General features: G+C 35.8%; 1 protein-coding gene across 4 annotated transcripts in view; it reads left to right on the top strand.

The window, feature by feature from the left end:
• The window catches only part of RANBP17 (RAN binding protein 17), a 328,652-nt gene that overhangs the window by 10,582 nt on the left and 294,031 nt on the right, over positions 1-24,039 (top strand). For all 4 annotated transcript variants that reach the window (XM_027034339.2, XM_053226569.1, XM_027034320.2 and 1 more), the window contains 6 exons: positions 2,240-2,330; positions 10,452-10,618; positions 13,653-13,718; positions 18,261-18,365; positions 20,023-20,188; positions 22,933-23,006. In XM_027034339.2, the coding sequence (XP_026890140.1) occupies positions 2,240-2,330; positions 10,452-10,618; positions 13,653-13,718; positions 18,261-18,365; positions 20,023-20,188; positions 22,933-23,006 (669 nt within the window). The remainder of the gene's footprint in view (positions 1-2,239; positions 2,331-10,451; positions 10,619-13,652; positions 13,719-18,260; positions 18,366-20,022; positions 20,189-22,932; positions 23,007-24,039) is intronic.

Below are 24,039 nucleotides of genomic sequence, written 5' to 3'. Positions count from 1 at the left end.
TTAATACTAGTTGTGATTGAAGCAGTGTTTAGTTATTATGAAATGACTTTGCTGCATTATAAGTTTTATAATATAAGTACTAAGCACTGTTTGCCTTTTAGGCAAGTTTGTAACTTTAGGGTGAATTCATTAAATTACATTATCAAGTTTGCTGCAAAAGCTAATTTTCAAAGCCACTTCACATTCAACAGTGGTGGTTTAAAATGGTTCTTCTCTTCAGAAAATGTCAGTCTCAGCCCTGAGCTAAACAAAGTTGCAGTAAAACTTTACCTCTGCTAAGGTATTTAACTACTGTGTGTGTGGTGGGTAGGGGGTGGGTGGGCAAGTCAGGACTTTCAGCTCCTATTTCTGACAGAAATTCACAGAACTGAATGAAGATAAGTTCACCAAAGTGAATTGAAGCCTACTGTTTACACCACCTATTCATTAACACAGGATAGACTCAAATAATTTACTACAAAGTATCTACTGAAGAATAATACAATGAAGAACCATATGTTTTAGACTCTTATATTTTTGTAAGCTTTTTAAGTTTGTACAACTAAGCCCTTTTCTGCTCCATGTATTTTTACCACCACTCGTGACATATCTTAGCAGATACCACTTCAGGTTGCACACAATTAGTGTTTTCTCAGTTTCTTTGAAAATATTTCTGGCCTGTAGTTCCACACAGACTCTTCATGGAGGTCTTTAGTCATTTCAAACTTAGCATTGACTTCTGGAATAAGTGGATAGTATTGGTAGCAGTATGAGCAGAATTAGTAAGGTCTGTCAGCTCGTCAGGAACTAAAGAGAACTTCCAAATCATTTGCTTTCTTTAAAATGGACTTTCCATGTTGCTGTCACGTCTTCAATTGCTTGAGCATTGTTCTCATTGAAAGGCTAGTAGTCTGAGGTTTATTTTCTCTGCAGATATAACTTCAGCTGCTACAATAAAATAATGGTGATTTAATTAATTCTCCATTGGTAAATGACTTTTCTTGCTTGGCTAACAAATGAGTCACTTCAAAACTTTGGTCTCAGCCCCATTTTCTTTTTGTGAGGAAATTCCACCGTGAGGAGATACGCTGTTTTAATTTTCTTCTTTTTTTGGACTTTTGATTTCCTGTGAGTTAGGAATACTGACATGAATACTTAGTCTGATACTGTCAATACATAGTCTTCTAGGACAGCTATAGTGCCATGAAGAGCACATTGCTCTGCGATCTAATTCAGTAACAAAATTACCCAAACTCTACTGTGCCTTAGAAGTTAGATATTTGAAATCTGCTTTTATCTTTTCTTGTTTTGACATGATGGTTATGTACTCGTAATAATCAAAGGTACATGTCATGGGGATACCTATGACACTCTAGCCGCTATGGAATTATAACTATATTAGTGCAATTTATAATGAATTGAGCAGCAGTAGGTGGCAATGAGTGCCACATACAGTCTGTCTCAGCTATTCCACTGTGCCGTTATAGCATGAAAGCAGCTATAGGTAGTATACAAATGGGTGAGCGTGGCTGTGTTCTAATAAACTTTATTTATGGACACTGAAATCTGGGCTTCATATATTTTTCACATGTCACAAAATATTATTATTATTTTTATTTCTTCCCCAACTGTTTAACATGGTAAAAGCCACGCATAACCCACAGACCTTGCAAAAACAGATGGCATTTGATCCACGGGCCTTAGTTTGCTGACCTCTGGTAAAGAGAAAAAAAAGAAACAAGAAACTGCTGGAGGTATAGTGAATAACTGAACCAAATTTTGAAGGATTGGGGACACTGTTAAGATAATTGGTGGCCAAAGAGTACAATACAGTAAGACATGGATCTGATGGGGTGGGAGGTCAGGGTGGGAAAGACACTGAAAGGATCTGAAAGGCTTTTGTGGTTAGAGGATGGTGAAGAGTGGAACCAGGTGAATTTGAAGAGCTAATCAGAGGCCAGAACGTACAGTACTGTGTAGACATGGTAGGAGTATTTTATTTGAACTTGATCAAAATAATTTTTTTACTGTTGATTATTTGCTGCTGTTTGGAAAAGACACCTATACCTTCCTCAACTACTGAACTCTTACGAGAGATTGTACACATATATGTGTATTTACATATATATTTTATTCATTGTAAATCTTGCCAGTTTGGAAAGCCAGAAGAATTTCCCTTATTGCTTAGGAAAAGTTCTATCATAGTGTTTTGATGATTTCATTTGTGGTAATAATAAATACAATTTATTATTCCTTACAGACATCCTATGCTCAGCTCCTTGCAGCAACATGTCTTTCAAAACTTGTTAGCCGAGTCAGTCCTTTGCCAGTTGAACAGAGGGTAGATATCAGTAAGTGGTTTATTATACTTTTTATGAAATTGTACTTTATTCTTTTAATGTATAGTTGACACACAATGTTACGTTATATAAAATTACACGTTAAAATAATGTTTTCCTTTTCAATATGTTAAACTGTTAATAGGCATGCAAGTTATTTAAAATTCTGTTATTTTAAAGATGAGTTGTCAAGTCTCCTTTATCCATCTAGTGGTGCACAATGATGTATTATACAACAATGTGTAATCAAAAAAGCATTTGCTTAGTTTAATAATAAATCATAACAAGCGTTTTATTGTGTGTACTCTTTGATAAGATTTGTACTATCTCATTTTATCCACCAATCTTATGGAGTGGGCACTATGGTTATCCTCATTTTTTCACACGTGTGTGTGCATGTGTGTGTGTGAGGGGGGAGGGGCAGAGAGAGCGGGAGAGAGAAAGAATGCCAAGCGGGCTCCACACTGTACTGTAGTGCAGAGCCCTACATGGGGCTCCACCCCACAGACTGAGATCATGACCTGAGCCAAGATCAAGAGCTGGATGCTTAACCAACTGAGACCCCCAGGCACCTCTATCTGACTTATTGTATACACACACCCACACATTTTAAATAAATTTTATTTTTTTAGAACAGTTTTAGGTTTACAACAAAACTGAGCAAAAATTAGAGTTCTCCTGTCCTCTGTTCCGCACACATGTATAGCCTTTTCCAGTCTTAGCATCCTGCACCAGAGGTGCATTAGTTATTGATGAAACTGCACTGACACATGATCATTACCCAAAGACCATAGTTTATGTTAGGATTCACTCCTGGTGTTGTGCATTCTGTGGGTTTGCATAAATGTATAATGACATATCCCCCCATTCTACGGAATAGTTTCACTGCCCCCCAAAAATCCTCCATGTTCCCCCCCCCCCAACTCCTGATCACCACTGATCTTTTTACTGTTTTCATAGTTTTGCCTTTTCCAGAATGTCACGTAGTTGGAATCATACAATGTAGCCTTTTCAGATTGGCTTCTTTTACTTAGTAATATGCACTTAACATTCTCCCATGTCTTTTCATGTCTTGGTAGCTCATTTCTTGTTAGCACTAAATGATATGCCATTGTCTGGATGTACTACAATTTATTCATTCACCTGCTGATGAACATCTTGATTGCTTCCAAGTTTTGGCAATTAAGAACAAAGCTTAAAGCAGGTTTTTGTGTGGACATAGGTTTTCAGCTCATTTGGGTAAATGCTAAGGAGAGTGATCGCTAGATTGTATGGTAACAGTATGTTTAATTTTGTAAAGAAGTGTCATACTGTCTTCCAAAGTGGCTGTACCATTTTGCATTCTCACCTGCAGTGAATGAGAGTTCCTGTTGCCCCACTTTCCCGCCAACATTTGATGTTTCAGGTGTTTGAGATTTGGGCTGTTCTAGTAGGTGTGTTTTAATTTGCAGTCCCCTGATGACATATGATTGAACATCTTTTCATAGGTTTATTTACCATCTGTCTATTTTTTTGATGAGGTATCTAAGTCTTTTGCTCATTTTGAAATCAGGTTGTTTTCTTATTGTTGAGTTTTAAGAGTTTCTGTAAATTTAGATAGCAATCCTTTATCAGTTAAGTCTCTTGCAAAGATTTTCTTCCAGTCTGTGGCTTGCCTTCTCACTCTCTTCACGTTGTCTCTCGCAGAGCAGAAGTTTTAAATTTTAACTGCGTCCAGCTTATCACAAACTATGCCTTTGTTGTTAGGTGTAAAAAGTCGTTGCAAACCCAAGATGATGTAGGTTTTTTTCCTATGTTGTCCTCAAAGAGTTTTTTTTTTTATAGTTTTACACTTTACATTTACGGCTGTGATCCTTTCGAGTTGATTTTTGTGAAGAGTGTAAAGTGTGTGTCTAGATTCATGTTTTTGCATGTGGATGTCCAGTTGTTTTGGCACCATTTGTTGAAAAGGCTGTTTTCACTCCATTCTTTTTTGCCTCTGTTCCTTTGTCAAAGATTTATTGACTGTATTCACGTGTGTCTCTATTCTGTTCTCTTGAGCTTTTCTTTCACCAGTGCCACGCTGTCTTGATTGCTGTAGTTTTATAATAAATCTTGAAGTTGGGTAGTGTCAGACCGCCAACTTTGTTCTTCCTCAGTATCGTGGTGGCTATTCTAGGTTGTTTGCCTCTCTGTTTAAACTTTAAAATCAGTTTTATAAATACCCACAAAATAATTTGTTGGGATTTTGATTTGGATTGCATTCAATCTACAGATCAGTTTGGGAAGAACTCAGAGTTTGACAATATTGAGCCTTCTTACCCATGAACGTGGAATCTCTCTCCATTTATTCTTCTTTGATTTATCTATCAGCTTCAGGGTTTTTTTGTATGTTCTTTTTCAAGTTGAGAAAGTTCCCCTCTGTTCCTAGTTTGCTGAGAGTTTTTGTTATAAATGGCCGTTGGGTTTTGTTAAATGCTTTTTGTACATCTAATAATATGATCATGTGATTTTTCTTCTTTACTCTCTTGATTATGTTAATTGATTTTTCAAATGTTGAACCAGACTTGCATAACCTGGGAGAAATCCCACTTGGTTGTGGTTCATAATTCTTTTTATGCATTGTTAGATTCGATTTGCTAATAATTTTGTTGAGGATTTTTCTTTATGTTGATGAGAGATATTGGTCTCTATAACATCTTTGTCTGGTTTTGTTATTAGGGTAGTGCTGGCCTCATAGAATGAGTTAGGAGGAATTCTCTTGCTTCTGTCTTCTGGAAGAGTTTGAAGATAATTGATACAATTTCTTAAATGTTTGGTAGAATCCACCAGTGAACCCATTAGGGCCTGATGCAGAATAATTCACTGATTCAATTTATTTAAAAGCTACAGGCCTATTGCCAGATTGTCTATTTGACTTATATTTTTTATAAGTATTTAAAATAAATACTTAACTAAAAAGAGGAATACTCATTAAAAGAAATTTGGAAAAAAGAGAAAAGTAGAAACTTACAGCACAAACAACAAATGATGTGTTCCCTTTATGAGTTCCATTGGTTTGACTTACTGCTCTTATTTCTGCACGTTGATTAGAATGTTTGACATGACGTGTCTGACATGTGTCAGTAGAATAATTGGCGTGCAGTTAAAGCGGAAAATGTGAAGAATTGCCTCAACAGTCACATTGCCTTTACATCATCGCAAAAATGCTGTTTTTATGATATGGTCCCAGACTATATATCTCATTACTTTCCAACATTAACTCTGTTGCCAGTTCTCTGTATTCATCACACTGTTTTTAACTATCAGTTAAATACCATTTCCACAGCTTAGTACTGAAGTCCCTTTATGAGCTTTTAATTAATGGACGTTTCTCGTAGCCATGTGTCTTCGTTGGTACTAGCCTGATAGTTGTGCCAGAAGGTCTTCACCTTGTGCCATGTGATTTTTGCTTTTGTGCCTTTCTTATGTTGTTTCTCTAGTCTGGAAGTGGTCCTTTTCATCTTCTGTTCAAATTAAAGTGTAGCTTAAGTTTAATTACCTATATGAAATAGTCCTCTCTTCTTCCTTCCTTCCCTTCAAACAGCTTTATTGAGTTGTAATTTATATATCATAAAGTTCACTTGTTCTAAGTGTATAATGAATGATTTTTAGTAAATTTATAGTGTTGGGTGAACATCATCACAGCTCAGTATTGGAACATTTCTGTCATCCCCAAAACATCCCTCATGCTCGTTTAGTCTTGCTCTTATACCCCCAACCACTAAGATGATTTCTGCCTCTATAGATTCACCTTTTGTGGACATTTCATGTAAATAAAATCATACCATATGCATCTGACTTCTTTCACTTAGCAAAATGTTTTTGAGATTTACCCATGTTGTAGCATGTTATTGTAGGGTAGTATTCCATTGCACGGATATTTGAACTTTTGTTGCCCATTCACTATTTGATGGACATTGGGGTTGTTTCTGCTTCTTGGCTACAATGAATAATGCTGTTGTAAACATTGACATACAAATCTTTGTGTGGACATATGTTTTCCTTTCTTTTGAGTAGATACTTAGGAATGGTATTGCTGGGTCATAAGTAAGTTTATGCTTAACTTTTGTTTTTTAATTAAAAAAATTATTTTATTTTTGGAGAGAGAGAGAGAGAGTACACATGCAAGTAGGGGAGAGGGGCAGAGGGAGAGAGAGAGAATCTCAAGCAGACTCCATGCTCAGTGTGGAGCCTAATGCGGGGCTCAATCCCATGACTGCGAGATCATGACCTGAGCCAAAATCAGGAGTCAGACCCTCAACTGACTGAGCTACCAGGCATCATAGTTTATGCTTAACTTTTCTTTTCTTTTTTTTTTTTAATGTTCATTTATTTTTGAGAGAGAGAGTGTGAGCAGGAGAAAAGCAGAGAGAGAGGGGGACAGAGGATCCGGAGCCGGCTTTGCATGGATACCAGTGGGCCGGATGGGGGCTCAGACTCACGAACTGTGAGATCATCACCTGAGCCAAAGTTGGATGCTCAACCTACTGAGCCAACCATGAGCTCCAGTTTATGCTTACCCTTTTTTTTCGAAGCTTATTTATTTTTAGAGAGAGGAGGGTGCGTGCACATGTGCCAGTGGGGGAGAGGCAGAGAGAGAGAGAGAGAGAGAGAGAGAGAGAGAGAGAGAGAGAGAGAATCTCAAGCAGGTTCTGCGTTGTCAGCACAGAGCCTGACATAGGGCTTGAAACCACAAACTGTTGAGATCATGACCTGAGCCGAAGTCAGGAGTCATGTGTTTAACCAACTGAGCCACCCAGGCGCCCCATGCTTCACTTTTAAAGAAATTGTTAAACTGTGTTCCAAAGTGCCCGTACCATTTTGCATTCTCACCAGCGGTGTGTGAAGGCTCCAGTTTTTCCACATCTTCACCTCATAAGTTTTATCTTGATCTTCTTATGGTAGTTTCTTTTTGTGTCATGTAGTCTCTCTCTCCAGATATTTCCTTAGCTGACTCTCTAGGCACAGCTTATAGATTTTTGTGTTCTTAGAATTTGGAGTTATTTTCATCAAGAATTTTTTGGTTAAATATTGAGGTATTTACCCTCTCTTTTTACTTTTTTCTAAAATACGATGCTAGCCTTAGGGACCAAAGGAGAGATCAAATCTTTCCCCTTTTCCTTTAGATTCTTTTTATATGCTTTTTGATAGATTTTGTGGCATTTTCTTTTTTACTCGAGTTCAGTTAGGCAGTCAAAAAGTAGTATTTCATATTAAATTCCCATAATGTGTAATACCAAAAACATCAGTCCAATGATAGTAAACTCCAAAGACTGTTTGCAAGTTTGGACTTACAGTTTTGAGTTACTCATTACTAGTAATATATATGGTTTGGTCAGTATTTGGAAGCAATAAACACACAAAAACTTAAACCCAAACAGCCTGACTTAGTACCAGTTTGGCCACTGTGACAAGTTATTTCACCTCTCTGACCTTCATATCTTTTACCTAAGAAACAAGATAATAGTAATAATAGCATAATAGCAGTATCTTCACATTGCTATGAGAGCCACATAAGGAGTTTGCCGGGAAGCCCTTCTGACATGCATCAAAATTGCTAAATGGTGCTGTTACACAGTATTTGACACTCAAAGAGCCTCCAGTAGAGAGCTTTCCAACTCTCTATTAACTTTTGTCTGGGAGGTTTTTTTAGCTGTTTTATTTCATTCTCCTGGGTATCTTCTTGAAGATTTCATGTTCTTCTTGGTATGGCTTTTCCCTGTTAATCTGGGGCTGGTGATGATGAGATTGATGTTGTTTTACTTGGTCGTTATCGTCGACACTTATGAAACTGGAGCACTGTTAAAGGTTATGTAAAAAGCATAACATGCGGGTATTTGTAAAGCATTCAGCTAAAATAACAAAAATGTGGTCTATTACATTTTTTTCTGTCTTAGATAATAAACATGTTAGCCAGTGCCTTTACTTGGGAGTTCTGGGAGGGTGTGTTTATTGGTGCATGTGGAAGGTGGTTTGTCTCCTATTTGGTTGTTCTATTATTTTGAGATTATCTTTCTAGTGGTTGCCATTAGCCACATATGGATTCCTTACATCCCCTCCAGGTTAAACATTTTCAAGATAATAAAAATAATTGGAACTGAATAAACCAGATTAGTTTTTAATATTCTGGAAGCAGCATCATCTTCTTAAGCTTCATTATTGAAATAAATATTTCAAGTAATGAAGCTTAGGATATCTATATTACTTGAATCCGTAGGAAAAACCTTTTCCTGATTTATCTTAATTCTGGGGAAATCTGGAGGCACTCAGGTGGCTCAGTTAAGTGTCTGTCTTCGGCTCAGGTCATGATCTCATGGGTCGTGAGTTTGAGCCTTGCATCAGGCTCTGTGCTGACAGCTTGGAGCCTGCTTCGGATTCTGTGTCTCCCTCCCTCTCTTCCCCTCTCCTGCTTACACACACACACTCTCTCTCTCTTTCTCTCTCTTTCTCAATAAATAAGCACTAAAAAAAAAAAAATGATTCTCTCTTCCCCTCTGTCCCTCCCTAGCTCACACACACATATGCCCTCTCCAAAAAAACAAAACAAAACCTAACAAAGCAAAAAACAAAGAAAAACATCTGAAAATTCTAGGAAAATCTGTGCTTTAAAAAAAAAATAATGTCTAATTTTTTAATTTGTATAATTATATAATCTTGATGTTAATAAAAATTAAGGTTGAAATATGGTAGTCATGAGAATTTTTTTTTTAGTGTCAAGAATCTCACTACAGCTGTCAAGAGTAACTATTGAAAGTGTTCTCAGGGGTGCCTGGGTGGCGCAGTCGGTTAAGCGTCCGACTTCAGCCAGGTCATGATCTCACGGTCCGTGAGTTCGAGCCCCGCGTCAGGCTCTGGGCTGATGGCTCAGAGCCTGGAGCCTGTTTCCTATTCTGTGTCTCCCTCTCTCTCTGCCCCTCCCCCGTTCATGCTCTGTCTCTCTCTGTCCCCCCAAAAAATAAATAAACGTTGAAAAAAAAATTTTTTTTAAATAAATAAATAAAAAAAAAAAAGAAAGTGTTCTTAGATTTTGAAGTTGTTTCCATTAAAGCTATTTTTAGTTAAATATTGGGGTATTTACCTTTTCATCACTCTTTTCTCCAGTGGCCTGCTGGCCTTTGAGGCCAAAGTAGAAATGGAATCTTTTGTTTTTAAAAAATTTTTTTCTTGTGTTTTTCTGTTAGACTTTTAGTATATTTGTTACCTAAGCCCAACTGCTCAATCCACTAGGAAGCTCAGAGCTGACTTTGCTACCAACTTCTAGTGATTTTGATATATTAACTTTGTTCCAAGCATTAATTCACTATTCTATTCATACTTCCCTTAACTTACATACTTATTTTATCATACCATACTATTCGTATTTTTTTATGCCACACAAACAGGATAGCATACAGTTTTTCTATAGCAAGACATATGCATTCTTAGCCATCATCTTAGCCATGCATTCCATGCCATCATCATGCAATAAAGCCACAGAGCTCATGAGAGAAGTGGGATATGGAAATAAAACTCAAGCACTTTGTCAGTGACACGTTAAAAGAAAAGAAATCTAATAAAAGGGTAGTAGAGTTTTACACATGTTAAATGGTTGAGAAATACTTAAATAGTATCATAAACAAGCATTTTATCTTGAAGACCTGAATCTTGTTTGTGGATATGGACTTCAGAAGGGTTGTGAGCAATAATGAAGTAGGGAAGGAAGGTGATCTGAAATAAGATGGAAAAGTATCAAAGCAGAGAAGGATGCATGAGGCTGATAACACATGAGGTGAGCTGACCTAGCTACTAGATGTTTGAAGTGTGCAGTTCGTGTGGTTTGCTTCATTAGGCCTGGTTGCCGTTTTCATATTCACCTGGCAGTTTTTTCTACCTGAAAGCATGTAAAAACAAAAGTGGCATTCTCATTATACTCAAATTATCCCCTAATACATAAACCGAATTGGAGCAACTATCCTTTTTTCACTGTCAGCATTATAGCAGAAATAAGTGTATAAATAAGAATGTATCTTGGAGAAAGGGATTGGCTTTTTGTCAAAAACCAGCTGTTTTTCTTCACATGATACATATTATGTTACTGAGAAGTCCAAACGATCACAGAATATTTTCTTACAGGAAACTACATTCTTAATTATGTGGCATCACAACCCAAGCTGGTGCCCTTTGTTATCCAAGCTCTAATTCAAGTCATTGCTAAAATCACCAAATTGGGATGGTTTGAGGTTCAGAAAGACCAGTTTGTCTTCAGAGAAATTATTGCTGATGTGAAGAAGTTCCTTCAGGTAAGAAGGCCTAATTACATTATTAGAACATTGCAAGTTGCTTTTTTGGTGTAGAAAACTTCTTTTCTTAAAGCTGTATGGTTTGTTCTGTGGCTACCAGTACCATATTAATTATGATTTATTGCTTATCCTCTGGGCCCTTTATTTTTTTATTGCCAGTAAATGAGGATCATGCCATTATAAACTTTCCAAACCAGAAGAATGCAAATTATACTAGAAACCATCAGAAAATTAGAAAATACACAAAAGTTAGAAAATTTCAAAAAGACATGTTCTGTCATTTCTAACATGCTAGTCTGTGTGCTATATATACATGAAACATAATATTTTTTATGTATTACATGCTGTAATGCTCATTACATCTCTGTGAAGTGGGTTTCATTTGCAGTGAGAAAACTGAAGCTTAGTAAAGTTAAGTAAATTGCATAAGGTTGCACAGTGACCTAGTAAAGCATAGAGCTAGCGCTTTAACAAGTTTTCTGACTTAAGAGATATATTTAACGTTTATATCATACCACATTGGCTATATTAGTTTCTCAAGAATATTTTTAGCTTAAATGATTCAACTTATAGGCACATTTAACTTATGTGAATTCAGATACTTGGACTGCAAAAAATAAAAATAAAAATAAGCCAGAGGACACTAATCTAAATTGTGCTGGTGATTCCACTTGCCTTTCCACAGAGTATCACATGTCCTGAGGTGTGATAGGGGAAATATAAATCTGCTCTTTCCAGTCTCCGCATACCTCTTAGGATGACCGTCCTGCCTTGCTCAGGATGATTCAGATATTTAAAGATACGTATTTTTTCATCCAAACGGTATCCCTAATTGCGAGAAATGTACTTTAGCTGCTGCTCTGCTGCAGAAGCGGTGATCTGTTACAGTTCTTGAGGAAAAACTGGCGGTTTGGATTGAGAGATGGTTCGGTATTGGTTTATTGGCAATTAGGGGCAGTTTGGGCTTTCTGAGATTTTACTTCTTACGCAGTATATCCCTGCGTAAGCTGTAACTCTACCATATAGTGCAATTCTAGAAACCTCAGAATATGAAACACTAGACTCTGCTGCTTCTCTTTTATTCGTATTGTTTAAAAACCCTGGTTAGCAAATATTTGATCATCTAAACCTTCAGAGAAATAAATGTACTTTTAGCCCTGCGGAGAGCAGCCCTGGGGCAGAGAGATAGTTTATTCAGGGACAAATGAGTTTCTCAGTGTTGAGTTGTGCTCGTAATTTTGGCTAACAAAATAGCAGCTCTCTCTTGTCATTTACTAAGATCACACACAGCTATCAAGAATCATTGACATAGAGAAGAAAAGACTTCTGAGTTGTTTTTTTTTTTTTTATGTGTATAAAAATTAAGGCTGAAAACTGAATAGAATGAAGTCATTCTTGTTGGCTAACATTTCTCGAACCCTCTCTCCAGTGGCTGGTAACTTGAACTTAAGTTGAGCTTTAGTGTGCTTTTGTCAATTTTGGAAAACCAGAAGAAGCAAAATGTTTTGTCTTCCAAGTTTATTAAAGTATCACAAAAAAAAAAAAAGCACTTGCTTTCTGGGTAGGACTTAACCTAACCTTGAGTCATGAGAAAGGCAATTGACTTTAATGTTTAAGTATTCAAATATAGTACCACATGGTTCCTTTGGGTATTAACAGCTTCTGTGAATTTTGTACTAAAAATTATTTTAAATTTGCTAAATCTTTAATGGCCTCAAGTTTTGTACATCTTCTTTCTGTTATTGCAGCCTTATTGCTGCCACATTACAAACATTTATGGCCTTCCTTTCTATATACATACCCAGGAGAGCCTACTGTCCTCTGTGGCAGTCTGTTCACACTGCTGATTCACAAGATAAGGAGCAGAATGTAAATCAACATGATACCTCCTTCACTGAGAAAGACTTGCTATGAAAAATATGCCAACTAAACTAAGCAGTGTACTTATTAGGTACTTAGCTGTTTTATATTCTTGTGCAAACTCTTTTATCTGGTCATGAACCAGTACCTAGCCATTCTCGGATTAGAATGGAATTTGCAGACGACCAGCTGGTGGTCAGGGAACAGCACTTTGAGGAGCGTTGACCTGGTGTACACAGAAGATGGATGATTCGCTAACAGGAAATCTGTGATTCAGTTCAAAAGGTGCAGATTGTCGTGAAGGACCGTAAAGAATTAAAATGCAACAATTATGGGATGTTTCTTTTGTTTTTTTATCCTGAGATAATAAATAGAAGGAATGGCCAACTATAAAACTAAGACTTGAAAAATTTGTCATCTGTGGTAATGCTTTTTTATGATTACCCTATAATTAGATGTTACACTTTTTACGTTTATGCTTCTCGTGTGATTTTACAATAAGGTGATTTGTTAGTAATGGTGCATGTAGAATCTGAATTTTGATTTGAAGGAAGTTTTTGAGCTTAAAACGGAAGCTGATTAAATTAAAACCTTTATAGAGGCTATGAAACTGTATTCCATATTGATAGTCATGTATTTACCCCAGTGCGTTGGGCACTTTAGATGCCTTCATTATAGATATCATAATAAATGCATACACATGCACTGTTAAATAATATGAAAAGGGCCTAAGTGATCTTATCTGATATTAGATTGAGGGATTTAAATTAATTTCTAAGCTATTTATTAATTATATATTGAGTGCAGCTATCTCAGTAGCCTTTAAGCAAATTTATAGAACTAAAAAACATTTTTTGTTCATGCTCATTCACAGTCTTATGGAAAGTATTAAGCTAAAGTCTTGTATTTTAAGGTTTAGTTTAATATAAGTCCTAGGTGCTGAAAACATTTTGTTGAGTATTGTACAGTTCTAAGGTGGGTGAACATTCTTCCTTAATCAACTCTGTATACCTAAATTTATCCTTGAAAAAATGAACCTGAAATTATTTTTGTGAACCTCATAGCAATTTTTCTACATATTTCAATAGATATATTATTAAGAAAATGTGATATTTCAGTGTTTAATTATTTGTTTACAGTTACTTAGGGTACACTTGGTTATTTTTCTCCATAGGGTACTGTGGAGCACTGCATAATAGGAGTAATTATCCTTTCAGAGCTGACTCAGGAAATGAACCTGGTAAGCCTTCCATCTAATAGTGACATGAAATTTGCTAAGTAATGCTGGTGCTTTCATATAAAATGTTTGTGTGGCATAAAACTCTGAATAATGGTCTTTCTTTTATTTATTTTGTTGGTGGGATAATTGGGTATTGGAACATTTTTATTGTTATTGAAAGTAACAGCCATAGTGTAAAGTACTGCAAAGAAAAGGGAATTAGACACGGTCCTTGCTCCATGGCAGTTGGTGAATTGGCCTTGTAGCCTCTGTATATAATAATATACTAACCATAAGAAATCAATTGTATAAAGAGAAACAGGCCCTTATTTGCTTACAAATAAAAGATAGTTTGGTGAATTGATTCTTGACAATGAGTACACAGCAGGACTCCTCAAAGAATAGGCCTCTTGGCACTTTGCCACTCGCTAGCATGGATTTTCACCCTGTACCAAGGAGAGTTTGTGGAAGCTATGCCTCCCCCCAATGGTGCCTTTATGAGCTCAGCAGCTGAGTACATCGTCACCTGTTTCTGTTCACTTTTGTACTTAGTTCTAAACAGAACAAAAGCAGAAGTTGGGTTCTTTGTGGGATAATGTCAAAATAAGGGGGAATGAAGGTAGTATTTATATTTTAAAACTGTTGTCATGTTGAACAGTCTGTGTTTGTGTATATGCATGTGTGTGTGAGTGTGTGTATGTGTATAAATAGGAAAAGCTTACATATCCAGGACCACTTGCCAACTCTCTTTGGAGTGTTCGTATAGTTCCTGTGCATAAAAAAAAAATCACCCAAAATAACTATTTTCAACTTCAGTCCAGAATTAGAAAGTGTTTCTAGCTTTACTGGATGGATATCTTAAATTTAAAGTGCTCTCTTTGTTTATCACAGAACTTACTCCTTGACTCCTCTGCCCAAGTGTATGTAAAGATTTCTGGCCTTAACGGGTGTATGCCAGTAGCTATGTATGTATCTCCAGGGCAGATAACAATAGTACCTGGAACGAGTTATTGTGTTAACAGGGATGTTATGACAAGGACTTTGGCTAATCCTATTAGGCTCTATAAATATGTCTAAAGAACTGTAGCTTTCTTTTTTAAAAATACATTTAAAAATAATTTTAGTATGAATATTTTATCTCATAAGAATGTAGAGAATAGTACAGCAACCCCATGTATGCATCATGTAGCTTACACAACCATCAGCTTTTTGCTAATCTTAAAACCAGAATTTTTTTTTTTTTCATTTCCTACTTCATAGCATGATAGGGCTACAGACTGCTCTCGTAGTAAGGGTTTATGGTGTTTAGATGATTACTGAGACAAGTCTGGGTGATATAGAATTCTAATAAAAGTGTGATTCAAAGAGCAACCGAGTTTTTTTTTTTTTTTTAATTATCTCAAACTTACGGAAGAATTGTGAGTATAATACATAGAAAATTTTTCTCAGCCATTTGATACTAAGTTTCCAACGTGATCCCTGAATACTTGAGTGTATTTCCTAAATACAAGGACATTCTCCTATGTAATTATAATAAGACCATGAAAATCAGAAAGCTAACACTGGTCTATTACTATCATCCTCGTATTCTATTTGAGTTTCACCATTTGTCCAAGAAAGGAACCAGTTTGGGATCGTGCGCCTTATTTGTTTGACATGTTCCTCATCAGTCTGGAAAAATTCCTCACTTTTTCCCTCACTTTCATGACCTTGACACTTGTGAAAATTACAGACCACTTGTTTTGTGAAATGTCCCTCAATTTGGGATTGCCTGATGTTTCTTTATTATTAGATTCAGATTATGCGCATTGGTCAGGAATATCACAGAAATGATAGTGTGTGATCTTCTCATTGCCTCCAGTCAGGAAGCACATGATTTGATTTGTTACATTACTAATGATGTTTACTTTGGTTACTTGATTAAGATGGTTTCTACTAGGCTTTTCCAATTGTAGGTTTATTTTTGTTCTTTGTAAATAATAAGTATTTTAAGACTCTGAAAATACCCATTCCTCACCAGACTTTTAATTTATTCACTTATTTATATCAGTATGGATTCTTGTTTTCCTATTTTATGTAATAGGTTATAATTTGTTACTAACATTATAGTTTGATGCTCAAATTTTGCCAGATTTGGCCAGGAGGAACCCTTTCAAGCTAGCTTCTATGTCTGATGACATTTACTCACCATTTTTGAATATTTTCTTATTTTCTGACACAACATGTTCCAAGCTTATCTTGTATAGAACCAAGTGCCTTTTGAAAAAAGCTTCAAGGTCTGAAGTGTGATTTGGGCTTTGTATTGTGGAAAGTATATGGCTTTTGTGGACACATTTTACTTAGCCTAATTTTATGGCATTTATCATTTCAGCAAGCATTTGGTAGGTACAGTACTTCTGAATTAGGCAGCAGGGAGATCTGCGATGCATGAATTAAGTCAATGTTATCATTGTTAAATGTGAGCCAGGTAAATTCATAGTGTTAATAACAAGATGGAATTTTTAAAGAAAAACATCTAAACTTGAGGTTTCCTAAAAGAGGATTATATACTGTCTTGTGTTTTTAGAAGCCAGTCTACTGTTCCTACTGTTCCTGGAGGTTATTCAACAAGAAGTAAAATATCCTTTGCCTACATTGTAGAGGCATAGATGGTAGAAAATAGATGTACAATCCCTCTTCTCAAAAAAATGGATATCTACATGATTAACCCAAATAAAATAAGCTTATAGGCCTTGAAGATAATTGAAATAAGACTGGATTTGTGTTTTAGCTCTGTTGCTTACTACTTTGGACAAATTTCTGAACATCTTTGAGCTTACATATATATATATCACTATCTGGAAAGTGAGAATGACACCTTCCATGGATCTTGTTAAGATTAGATAAACTTCTCGCTCTACGGCCTGGTAAATACAAGTGCTCTATAAACCCAAGGTCGTTCTGTTCCTGTTACAGATACGGTGGTAATGAGAGGTTGGTCTAAGACAATGTGCCTATAAACTTTAATTTTCATGTGTAAACAGAGGATAATACATATTTCACAGGTTACTTTGAGAATTAAGTGAAATAATATGTGAAGAGGACTTCACAAATTACAATACTGTATGCTACTATTAATTTGTATTAACGAAAGGGTTTTTATATTGAGGGAAATATTTTAGGAGAGACAAACTGATTGAAATTTGGTTGAAAAGAGGGTAATAATGCTGGAAATGCTAATTTGAACCTTGCATATTGATTACAGATTCCAGTAGCTATTTTCTGGAATCATTTTGTACTTCTGTTATATTTCATGTTTCTGTAAGTAAATGTGGCATTTAAGTATAGCCTAAATTGTATGATGGAGCTTAGCAAGTATCAGATAATCAGTTTTGAGATCACTGCTTTTTTTTAAATCTATAAGCATTAGTAAAAGAAAATGGTTTATTTTCTTCTATCACATAGCAAAAGGAATGCTATAGTGACTGTAGCCCATGGTGTTAATGATCACGTGGATATCGGACTTCAACTTTGTTTGCTGTTTGCTCTTGATAAATGGAAGATTTAATGGCATTAAATAGTATAGTTTTGACCATATATTTATTTTTTATTAACATTTTTTTTAATGTTTATTTATTTTTTAAGGAGAGACAGAGTATGAGTGGGGCAGGGGCAGAGAGAGAGGGAGATACAGAATCGGAAGCAGGCTCCAGGCTCTGAGTTGTCAGCACAGAGCCCAATGTGGGGTCTAACTCACAAACCATGAGATCATGACCAGAGTGGAAGTCAGATGCTTAACTGAGCCACCCAGGCACCCCTGCCTTGGTTTCTTTATAAAACACCAAGGATATATGAACCAATGACATTTCTAGTGTATAAGAGGAATACTATTTTTGTATGAAGAATTTTTCTATGATTGTTAACTGAATCACAGAAAGTTAGAATTTGAAGATTATTTTAGAGATTTGTCATTTTACATATGGAATCTGAGGAATAGGGAAGTTGTTACTCGCCTCTTGTGAAATGGTACATGGTTCAGGAGTTGATAGTCATAGTATCTGTTATTTAAAAAAATTTTTATGTTTTATTTTTGAGAGAGAGACAAGACCGAGCGTGAGTGGGGAAGGGGCAGAGAGAGAGGGAGACACAGAATCCGAAGCAGACTCCAAACTCTGAGCTGTCAGCACAGACCCAGACAAGGGGCTCGAACCCATGACTACGAGATCATGACCTGAGCTGAAGTTGGACATTCAACTGACTGAGCCACCCAGATGCCCCACTACCTATTTTTTAATAATCTGTGTTCATATTGCCTCTGAAAGTATGGTCAGTTCTGGTTTTTAATTTGGGGATTGGTAGGGTTTGTAGAAAGAGCACGGAATTGAAACAGTCCAGAAACTTGGGTTCTAACTGTGGGTCTGCCATGAACTTTTTGAGTAACGTTAGGCAAGGCACTTATCTCAGTAGGTTCTTAAAAGCTCTTTTAACTCTGTATGCTTCTTTAATCATTATTTCCATTCCTTTTCTTGTAAAGTTTTGCTTTGCTGTTTGGTAAGTCTGATTAAATCATCTTAATCTTTTTAGGTTGATTATTCTAGACCTTCAGCAAAACACAGAAAAATAGCTACCTCATTTCGTGACACTTCTCTCAAAGACATCTTAGTGCTAGCGTGCTCTCTTTTAAAAGAGGTAAGTTATTCAATAATTCAATATCCTACTTAGGGTATTTAGGAGATTTAAGTTCCAAAAGAATTTCAAATGAATCCCCCTTCCCCAACCCCCATTCTGTCTTTGGAAGAGTTGCTGTGAACAATCTTAATTTCAGTATAGTAGATTTCTACAGATCTGTAAGAGGTTTCCAAAAAATTCACTTTTATTTAATAGGGATATAATAAAACAAAATCCAAAGGGAATTTAGTAACCCATCTTTAGGTAGTAGTTTCATTGCCTTCCTACTAATAGAGTATTTATTGCAGAAGCTGATTGAGACTTAGTTTATTTTAGTTGCTTGTATTTTAATGGGATGCAGATGAACAATGAAATGAGAGTAAGTTTTCCTAATTCATCAACTATTGATATTTATTCATAGGTGAGCCAAGACAGTTAACTTTAATAATTTCTTTGGGAAATAATATTTTTTCCATTTGCTACTTGGTGCCCTGTTCGAGCATTAGGGATAGTACAATTCATAATTACATTGTGTTTGCTTATAATATAGGGATTCCACCATGCTATTCAAGCTTTTTAATTGGTGTTGTATAGCATTTCCCAAAGTATGTTCCAGTTAGCAGCAGATGCTAATTATTTCAGTTCTGTGGTATAGTAACATGATAACTTCTGGAGTTAGCCGGACGGAAAGACCCTTTATTATTTTTTCAATTAAATTTTTAAAAATGTTTATTTATTTTTGAGAGAGAAAGCATGAGTGGGGGAGGGGCAGAGAACAAGGGGACAGAGGAGCTGAAGGGACTGTGTACTGACAGCTCAAGCTAATGTGGGGCTCAAACTCACAAACCATGAGATCATGACCTGAGCTGAAGTCTCAACCCACTGAGCCATCCAGGCTCCCCGACCTTCTATTATTTCAAAATTTTTCTTTTTGTATGGAAAATTTTAACATATACAAAAGAAAGTGGAGGAGTATTATGAACTCCCTTGGACCAATCAACCAATTAAGCAGTAACAACTCATGACTAGTCTTGTTTCATCTCTGTACTTTTCTAACAACTTTCCTTTTTTGTGTGTTATTCTTTAAGCAGAATCCTAACCTTCATATCATTTCCTCCACAAATATTTCACAGTGTGTCTTTAGTAGATATATCTATTTGGTTGTGTCAGAATGGATATTTGGGGTTGGGGTTCAGGAAGTGGGGTATGGTCAGGATTATTCTCCAGAAGTTTGTTGAGTGTCTTTCATTCAGACAGCTTGACAACCTTTGTTAGCTGAATGTGGATCATTTATATGTGAAGTTCCCCCACTTGAAGAATAGTATATTTTCAGCTGTTCTAAGCAACCTTTGAGCTAATAAATCCCATAGATTTATACATTTGTGCTGTGTAAAGTATTTGTCCTCGAGTTACTTTTTATAACTTTAGAAGATGACCTACAGTTTGCAGTTAAGTGTAAAAAGTCTTATTCTCATTTGAGAAAATAAAACCTGAAAATAGTCTATTGTAGATTTTTGTTGATAGTGATTTTACAACTTTTTCTACTATATACAACAACATAACTTTGCAAACTTTTTTTCCTAATTCTAATTTGGCATTGAAGAGTTACATTAGTGAACTGAGAATTTGTTTATTGACATGTTTCCTAATGTTTTACTTGACTTTCAACTTTTTTCAGGTGTTGGCCAAACCTTTAAATCTTCAGGATCAAGGTCAACAAAATCTAGTAATGCAGGTCTTGAAACTGGTCCTCAACTGCCTTAACTTTGACTTCATTGGCAGTTCAGCAGACGAATCTGCCGATGATCTTTGCACAGTGCAGATTCCAACAACCTGGAGAACAAGTAAGAAGAAAGTTTAGTGTGAGGCATGGCAGAGTAAAAGGCACAGAATTAAGAAGTAGAGTTGCCACATGTGCAGTTATCTCTAGTTTTTGTTAGACAATCAAAAAATTCAGAAAGATTTGTAACACAAGATAGCTGCTGATACCCAGCAGTGAAATCTGTTTTCTCTAATTCATATTAAAGGAATTTCCATATTTTGATATTGGAAAATAGGAAAGATAGTTCTAGAGTTAGGGGGAAACAGGTTTGGGAAGGAAAATGAAGAGTTCTGTTTTGAAATGTTCAGATAAAGTGGGAAAGGCTATAACACTCGGCAAGAGAAAACATAGTTTTCAGTGTTAGGAAGAGAATGAAATTAGAGTAACTGACTTAGCAGAGCAGAATTGCAACTTCCTCTCTTACAGAGAAGGATACCAAGAAAAAGCAAGGTGATCTGCCCTCACACATTGTAGAAAGATGATTGCACTAGGGTATTCCTGAAGTCAGAAGTGAAGAACAGGGCTGAAAGGGCTTGGTAAAAAGTCTGTATTCTGCACAAAGTCCCCAGGATCTCCTCTACCACCTGTGCAATGAGGTGACCACCTTTTCCTTTTTCTTCCCGTGTGCACTTCCCTCTTATCTCCCAAGAGCAGACCTTTTTTCCTTGAGAAATTAAACTGGATATTCAGGGATTTAGATACAGTAGAGAAACACTACAGATTTTGTGAAAACTTCTAATATGGAAGTTCTGTTTTGAACTGTTTTAATCAAAACAAACACTTAAAAGAGACCTGGTATCCTTGGTATCATGGTGAATACACGAACTAACAAATGTAATAAAATTGCACAGACTACACACACACACACACACACCCATACATACATACATGAGTACATGTAAAAATGGGAAATATGAATAAGATTGATGAATTGTATCAATGTGATTTCCTGGTTGTAATACTGTACTGTAGTTTTGCAAGAACTTGCCTTTGGAGGAAGCTGAATAAAGTGCTCATGGAGTCTCTCTGTATTGTTTCTTGCAAATGCAGATGCATCTATAATTACCCCAAAAAGTTTTTGTTATTTTTTTCAAAAGGAGAGTTTAGTAGAAACAAAGTAAAGAGTAAGAGTGAACTTCAGAAAAGTATAGTTAATATCCCCAGGGAGATAAGAAAAGGGAACACATCCCTGAAACAAAAATAGGATATTGTTTTAAAAAGGCAAGTTCAGAAAATGTCCCAAGTATAAAAGACAGCTGCCAAAATAAAACATTTAGTAAAAGAGTTGGAAGGTAAAGTTAAGGAAATATCGCAGAAAGTAGAGCAAAAAAGAAAACAGAGATTTGATACGAGAAAAGAAAAATACAAGAATATTAGAGCATGAAACTAGGAGATCTGGCATCTGTTAGGAGTTTAAGAAAGAGGATAGGGGGGAAAAAACCCAGAAGAAAATTTGCAAACAGATAATATCAAAAAAAGTTCTCAGCACTGAGACATAAATTTTCAGATTGACAGGTCCCATCAAGTACCTGTCATCATGAATGAAAAAAAATAAATGCTAAACTTCACAATTATAATCATATGGGAATAATGATGATAAAAAGATCCTAAAATCTAACAGAGATGAAAAATAAGTTACTTACAAAGGATTGGGGTTAAGAACGATAATAGACTCCTCACTATTAGCACTGGAAGCTAGAAGACAATGGAGTAATCTCCCCAGACTTCTGAAGGGAAATAATTTTCAAACTAGACTGAAATGTAGAACTAAGACATTTTCAGACATGCACATCCTCCTGGAATTTATCCCTTATGTATATGCTCTCTGAAAGTTACTTGATATACAAACCAAGAATGTGGAAGGTAAGGGGTTTGTGAAAAAGGAGCTTTAACACAAGATGACAATGAACAGACATAAAAAGAAGATAATTGTTTAACAAATTTAGAAACAACCAGTCCCAAGTTGAAGGCTTTAGGAGGTAGGGTAGGGGTGGGAATGGAAATTATAGGTTATTTGATGCTATTGATCATGTGGAAAATAGCATAAAGAACATTTTACACATCGGTTGAGCATTTGGAAGGAATTAGTGACAGATCTACAACTAATCGCAGAAAAGATGCTATGATTACATCCAGAGAGTGTTAGAAATATAATTATAGGGTACTCCTTGGCTCAGTTGCTAACATTTAATAGCCATAATAAATGTAAACACTTAGAATTGATTTAATCCCAAATAGTTAATAATACTGGATGGTTGTTGAGAGAGGACAGATTATGGTATGGGCTAAAGCCTCATCAGTTGTGACAGGAATTTATTTGATAGTTTAAGTAAAACAAATAAATATTCATATAGCATGTTATTTGGAAATATGTATGTAAGTGTAGATAAGAGTTGAAAGGTACTTGGAATGGGGTAAGGTATAGCTGTTTTTTATTATACACTTTTTAATATTCTTTTTGATACTGTTTGCATTTTTAAACATTTATATTACTTTAATACAAATGAAAATAGTGAGAAGATTCTCCCAGTAAGAACTGTAGATGCTTCATAAAAATAAGCAGCATTTTAGCTAATTGGTTTCTATCTCTGTATTATTTCATCTTTCAAAGGAAAATAGCTAGGAATTAAAAGGAATTAAAAAGGTATTAAGCCTAACTGGAAAGAGTGGCCACATGCAGAGGTCTTGGAGTTCTCATTTGTGTGATAGTCTTACTGATTACGTTAAGAATTGAAGTAATGCTATAAGAAAATAATTTTTTTTCAGTTTTCCTGGAACCAGAAACATTGGATCTTTTCTTCAATTTGTATCATTCACTTCCACCACTACTATCTCAATTAGTAAGTAAAACTCACTCATTATTTCATTAAAAAGTATCTATGATCTTTATCGAATGGTAGTATATATTTGTTGTAAAAATTTACATTATTGATTGGGTTTACCTCTCAAGAAATTCTTACGTCTCCTGGGATTTATATTACTTAAGCTGTTTGTCCAATTCTGTGTAAGTCACCAGTGCATTCCATTTGATGGGTGAACCCAGAACCTCTGACTCTTGATTTAGCTCCTGCCCAGAGCCAAGAAAACCTGTCAGCCTCTAAGTGTACCTTACTTTCTACCCAGTCCCCGTCCCTTCTTCTGGGCCTCAGTCCAGTAGTTGGCCATACCATCTGTTACCTTCCCTATTCCTCCCCTCTCTCTAACTCTTCTTCAACCGTCCATGCCCTAGGCTTGCCAGGCAGCCCCCATCAGTTATCTCTGAGTGAGAAACAAAGGGGATCTGCTCATGTGATTTTGTGTCCATCACTCCAGTTCATTGATTTTTTGAATTAAATTCTATCATGTACTTTAAAAATCTTAAAACTCTTTGGTTATAGAGTAACTTTGAGACTGTGAACCTGTCTTTGTGGAATCTACAACAGAGACCAGGCAAGACTGAAGAAAAGAAAAAAAAAAAAAAGGAAAAAGTTGTTAGTTTAATATCTAAGCTTATAGATGTAAAGTTGGGGGATTCTGAAATTGCCATTTCATGAATAAAGATACTACAGACTTAAAGTACAAATCAGTGGTGTATTTGTTTAAATCTGTTATTGCCTAGAAGGGAGGAATAGACTTACAAAAATACTCTGCCTCTTTTTTTTTTTTTTTTTTTTTTAAAAACGTGTCTGCTCTCCCATCTAGAGTTTAAAGATTGTGGTTTTTAAACTGGGTTCCACAGGACATTCATGTTTCCAGATGGTGCCACAGAGTTTCAGGCTTCTGTCTTTTAACCAGAATAGTTTTGTTTTTAGTTGTTTAAAAACCATGGTTTCATGTATAATTATGTTTTGGAATAAAACAAACAAGCTACTGGTGCTTAAAAAATTAAGTGGG

This window comes from Acinonyx jubatus, chromosome A1 (genome assembly GCF_027475565.1).
Source record: "Acinonyx jubatus isolate Ajub_Pintada_27869175 chromosome A1, VMU_Ajub_asm_v1.0, whole genome shotgun sequence".
NCBI classification, from domain to species: Eukaryota; Metazoa; Chordata; class Mammalia; order Carnivora; family Felidae; genus Acinonyx; species Acinonyx jubatus.
The sequence above is the reverse complement of the archived record's forward strand: the minus strand, read 5'-3'. Positions and strand labels throughout refer to the sequence as shown.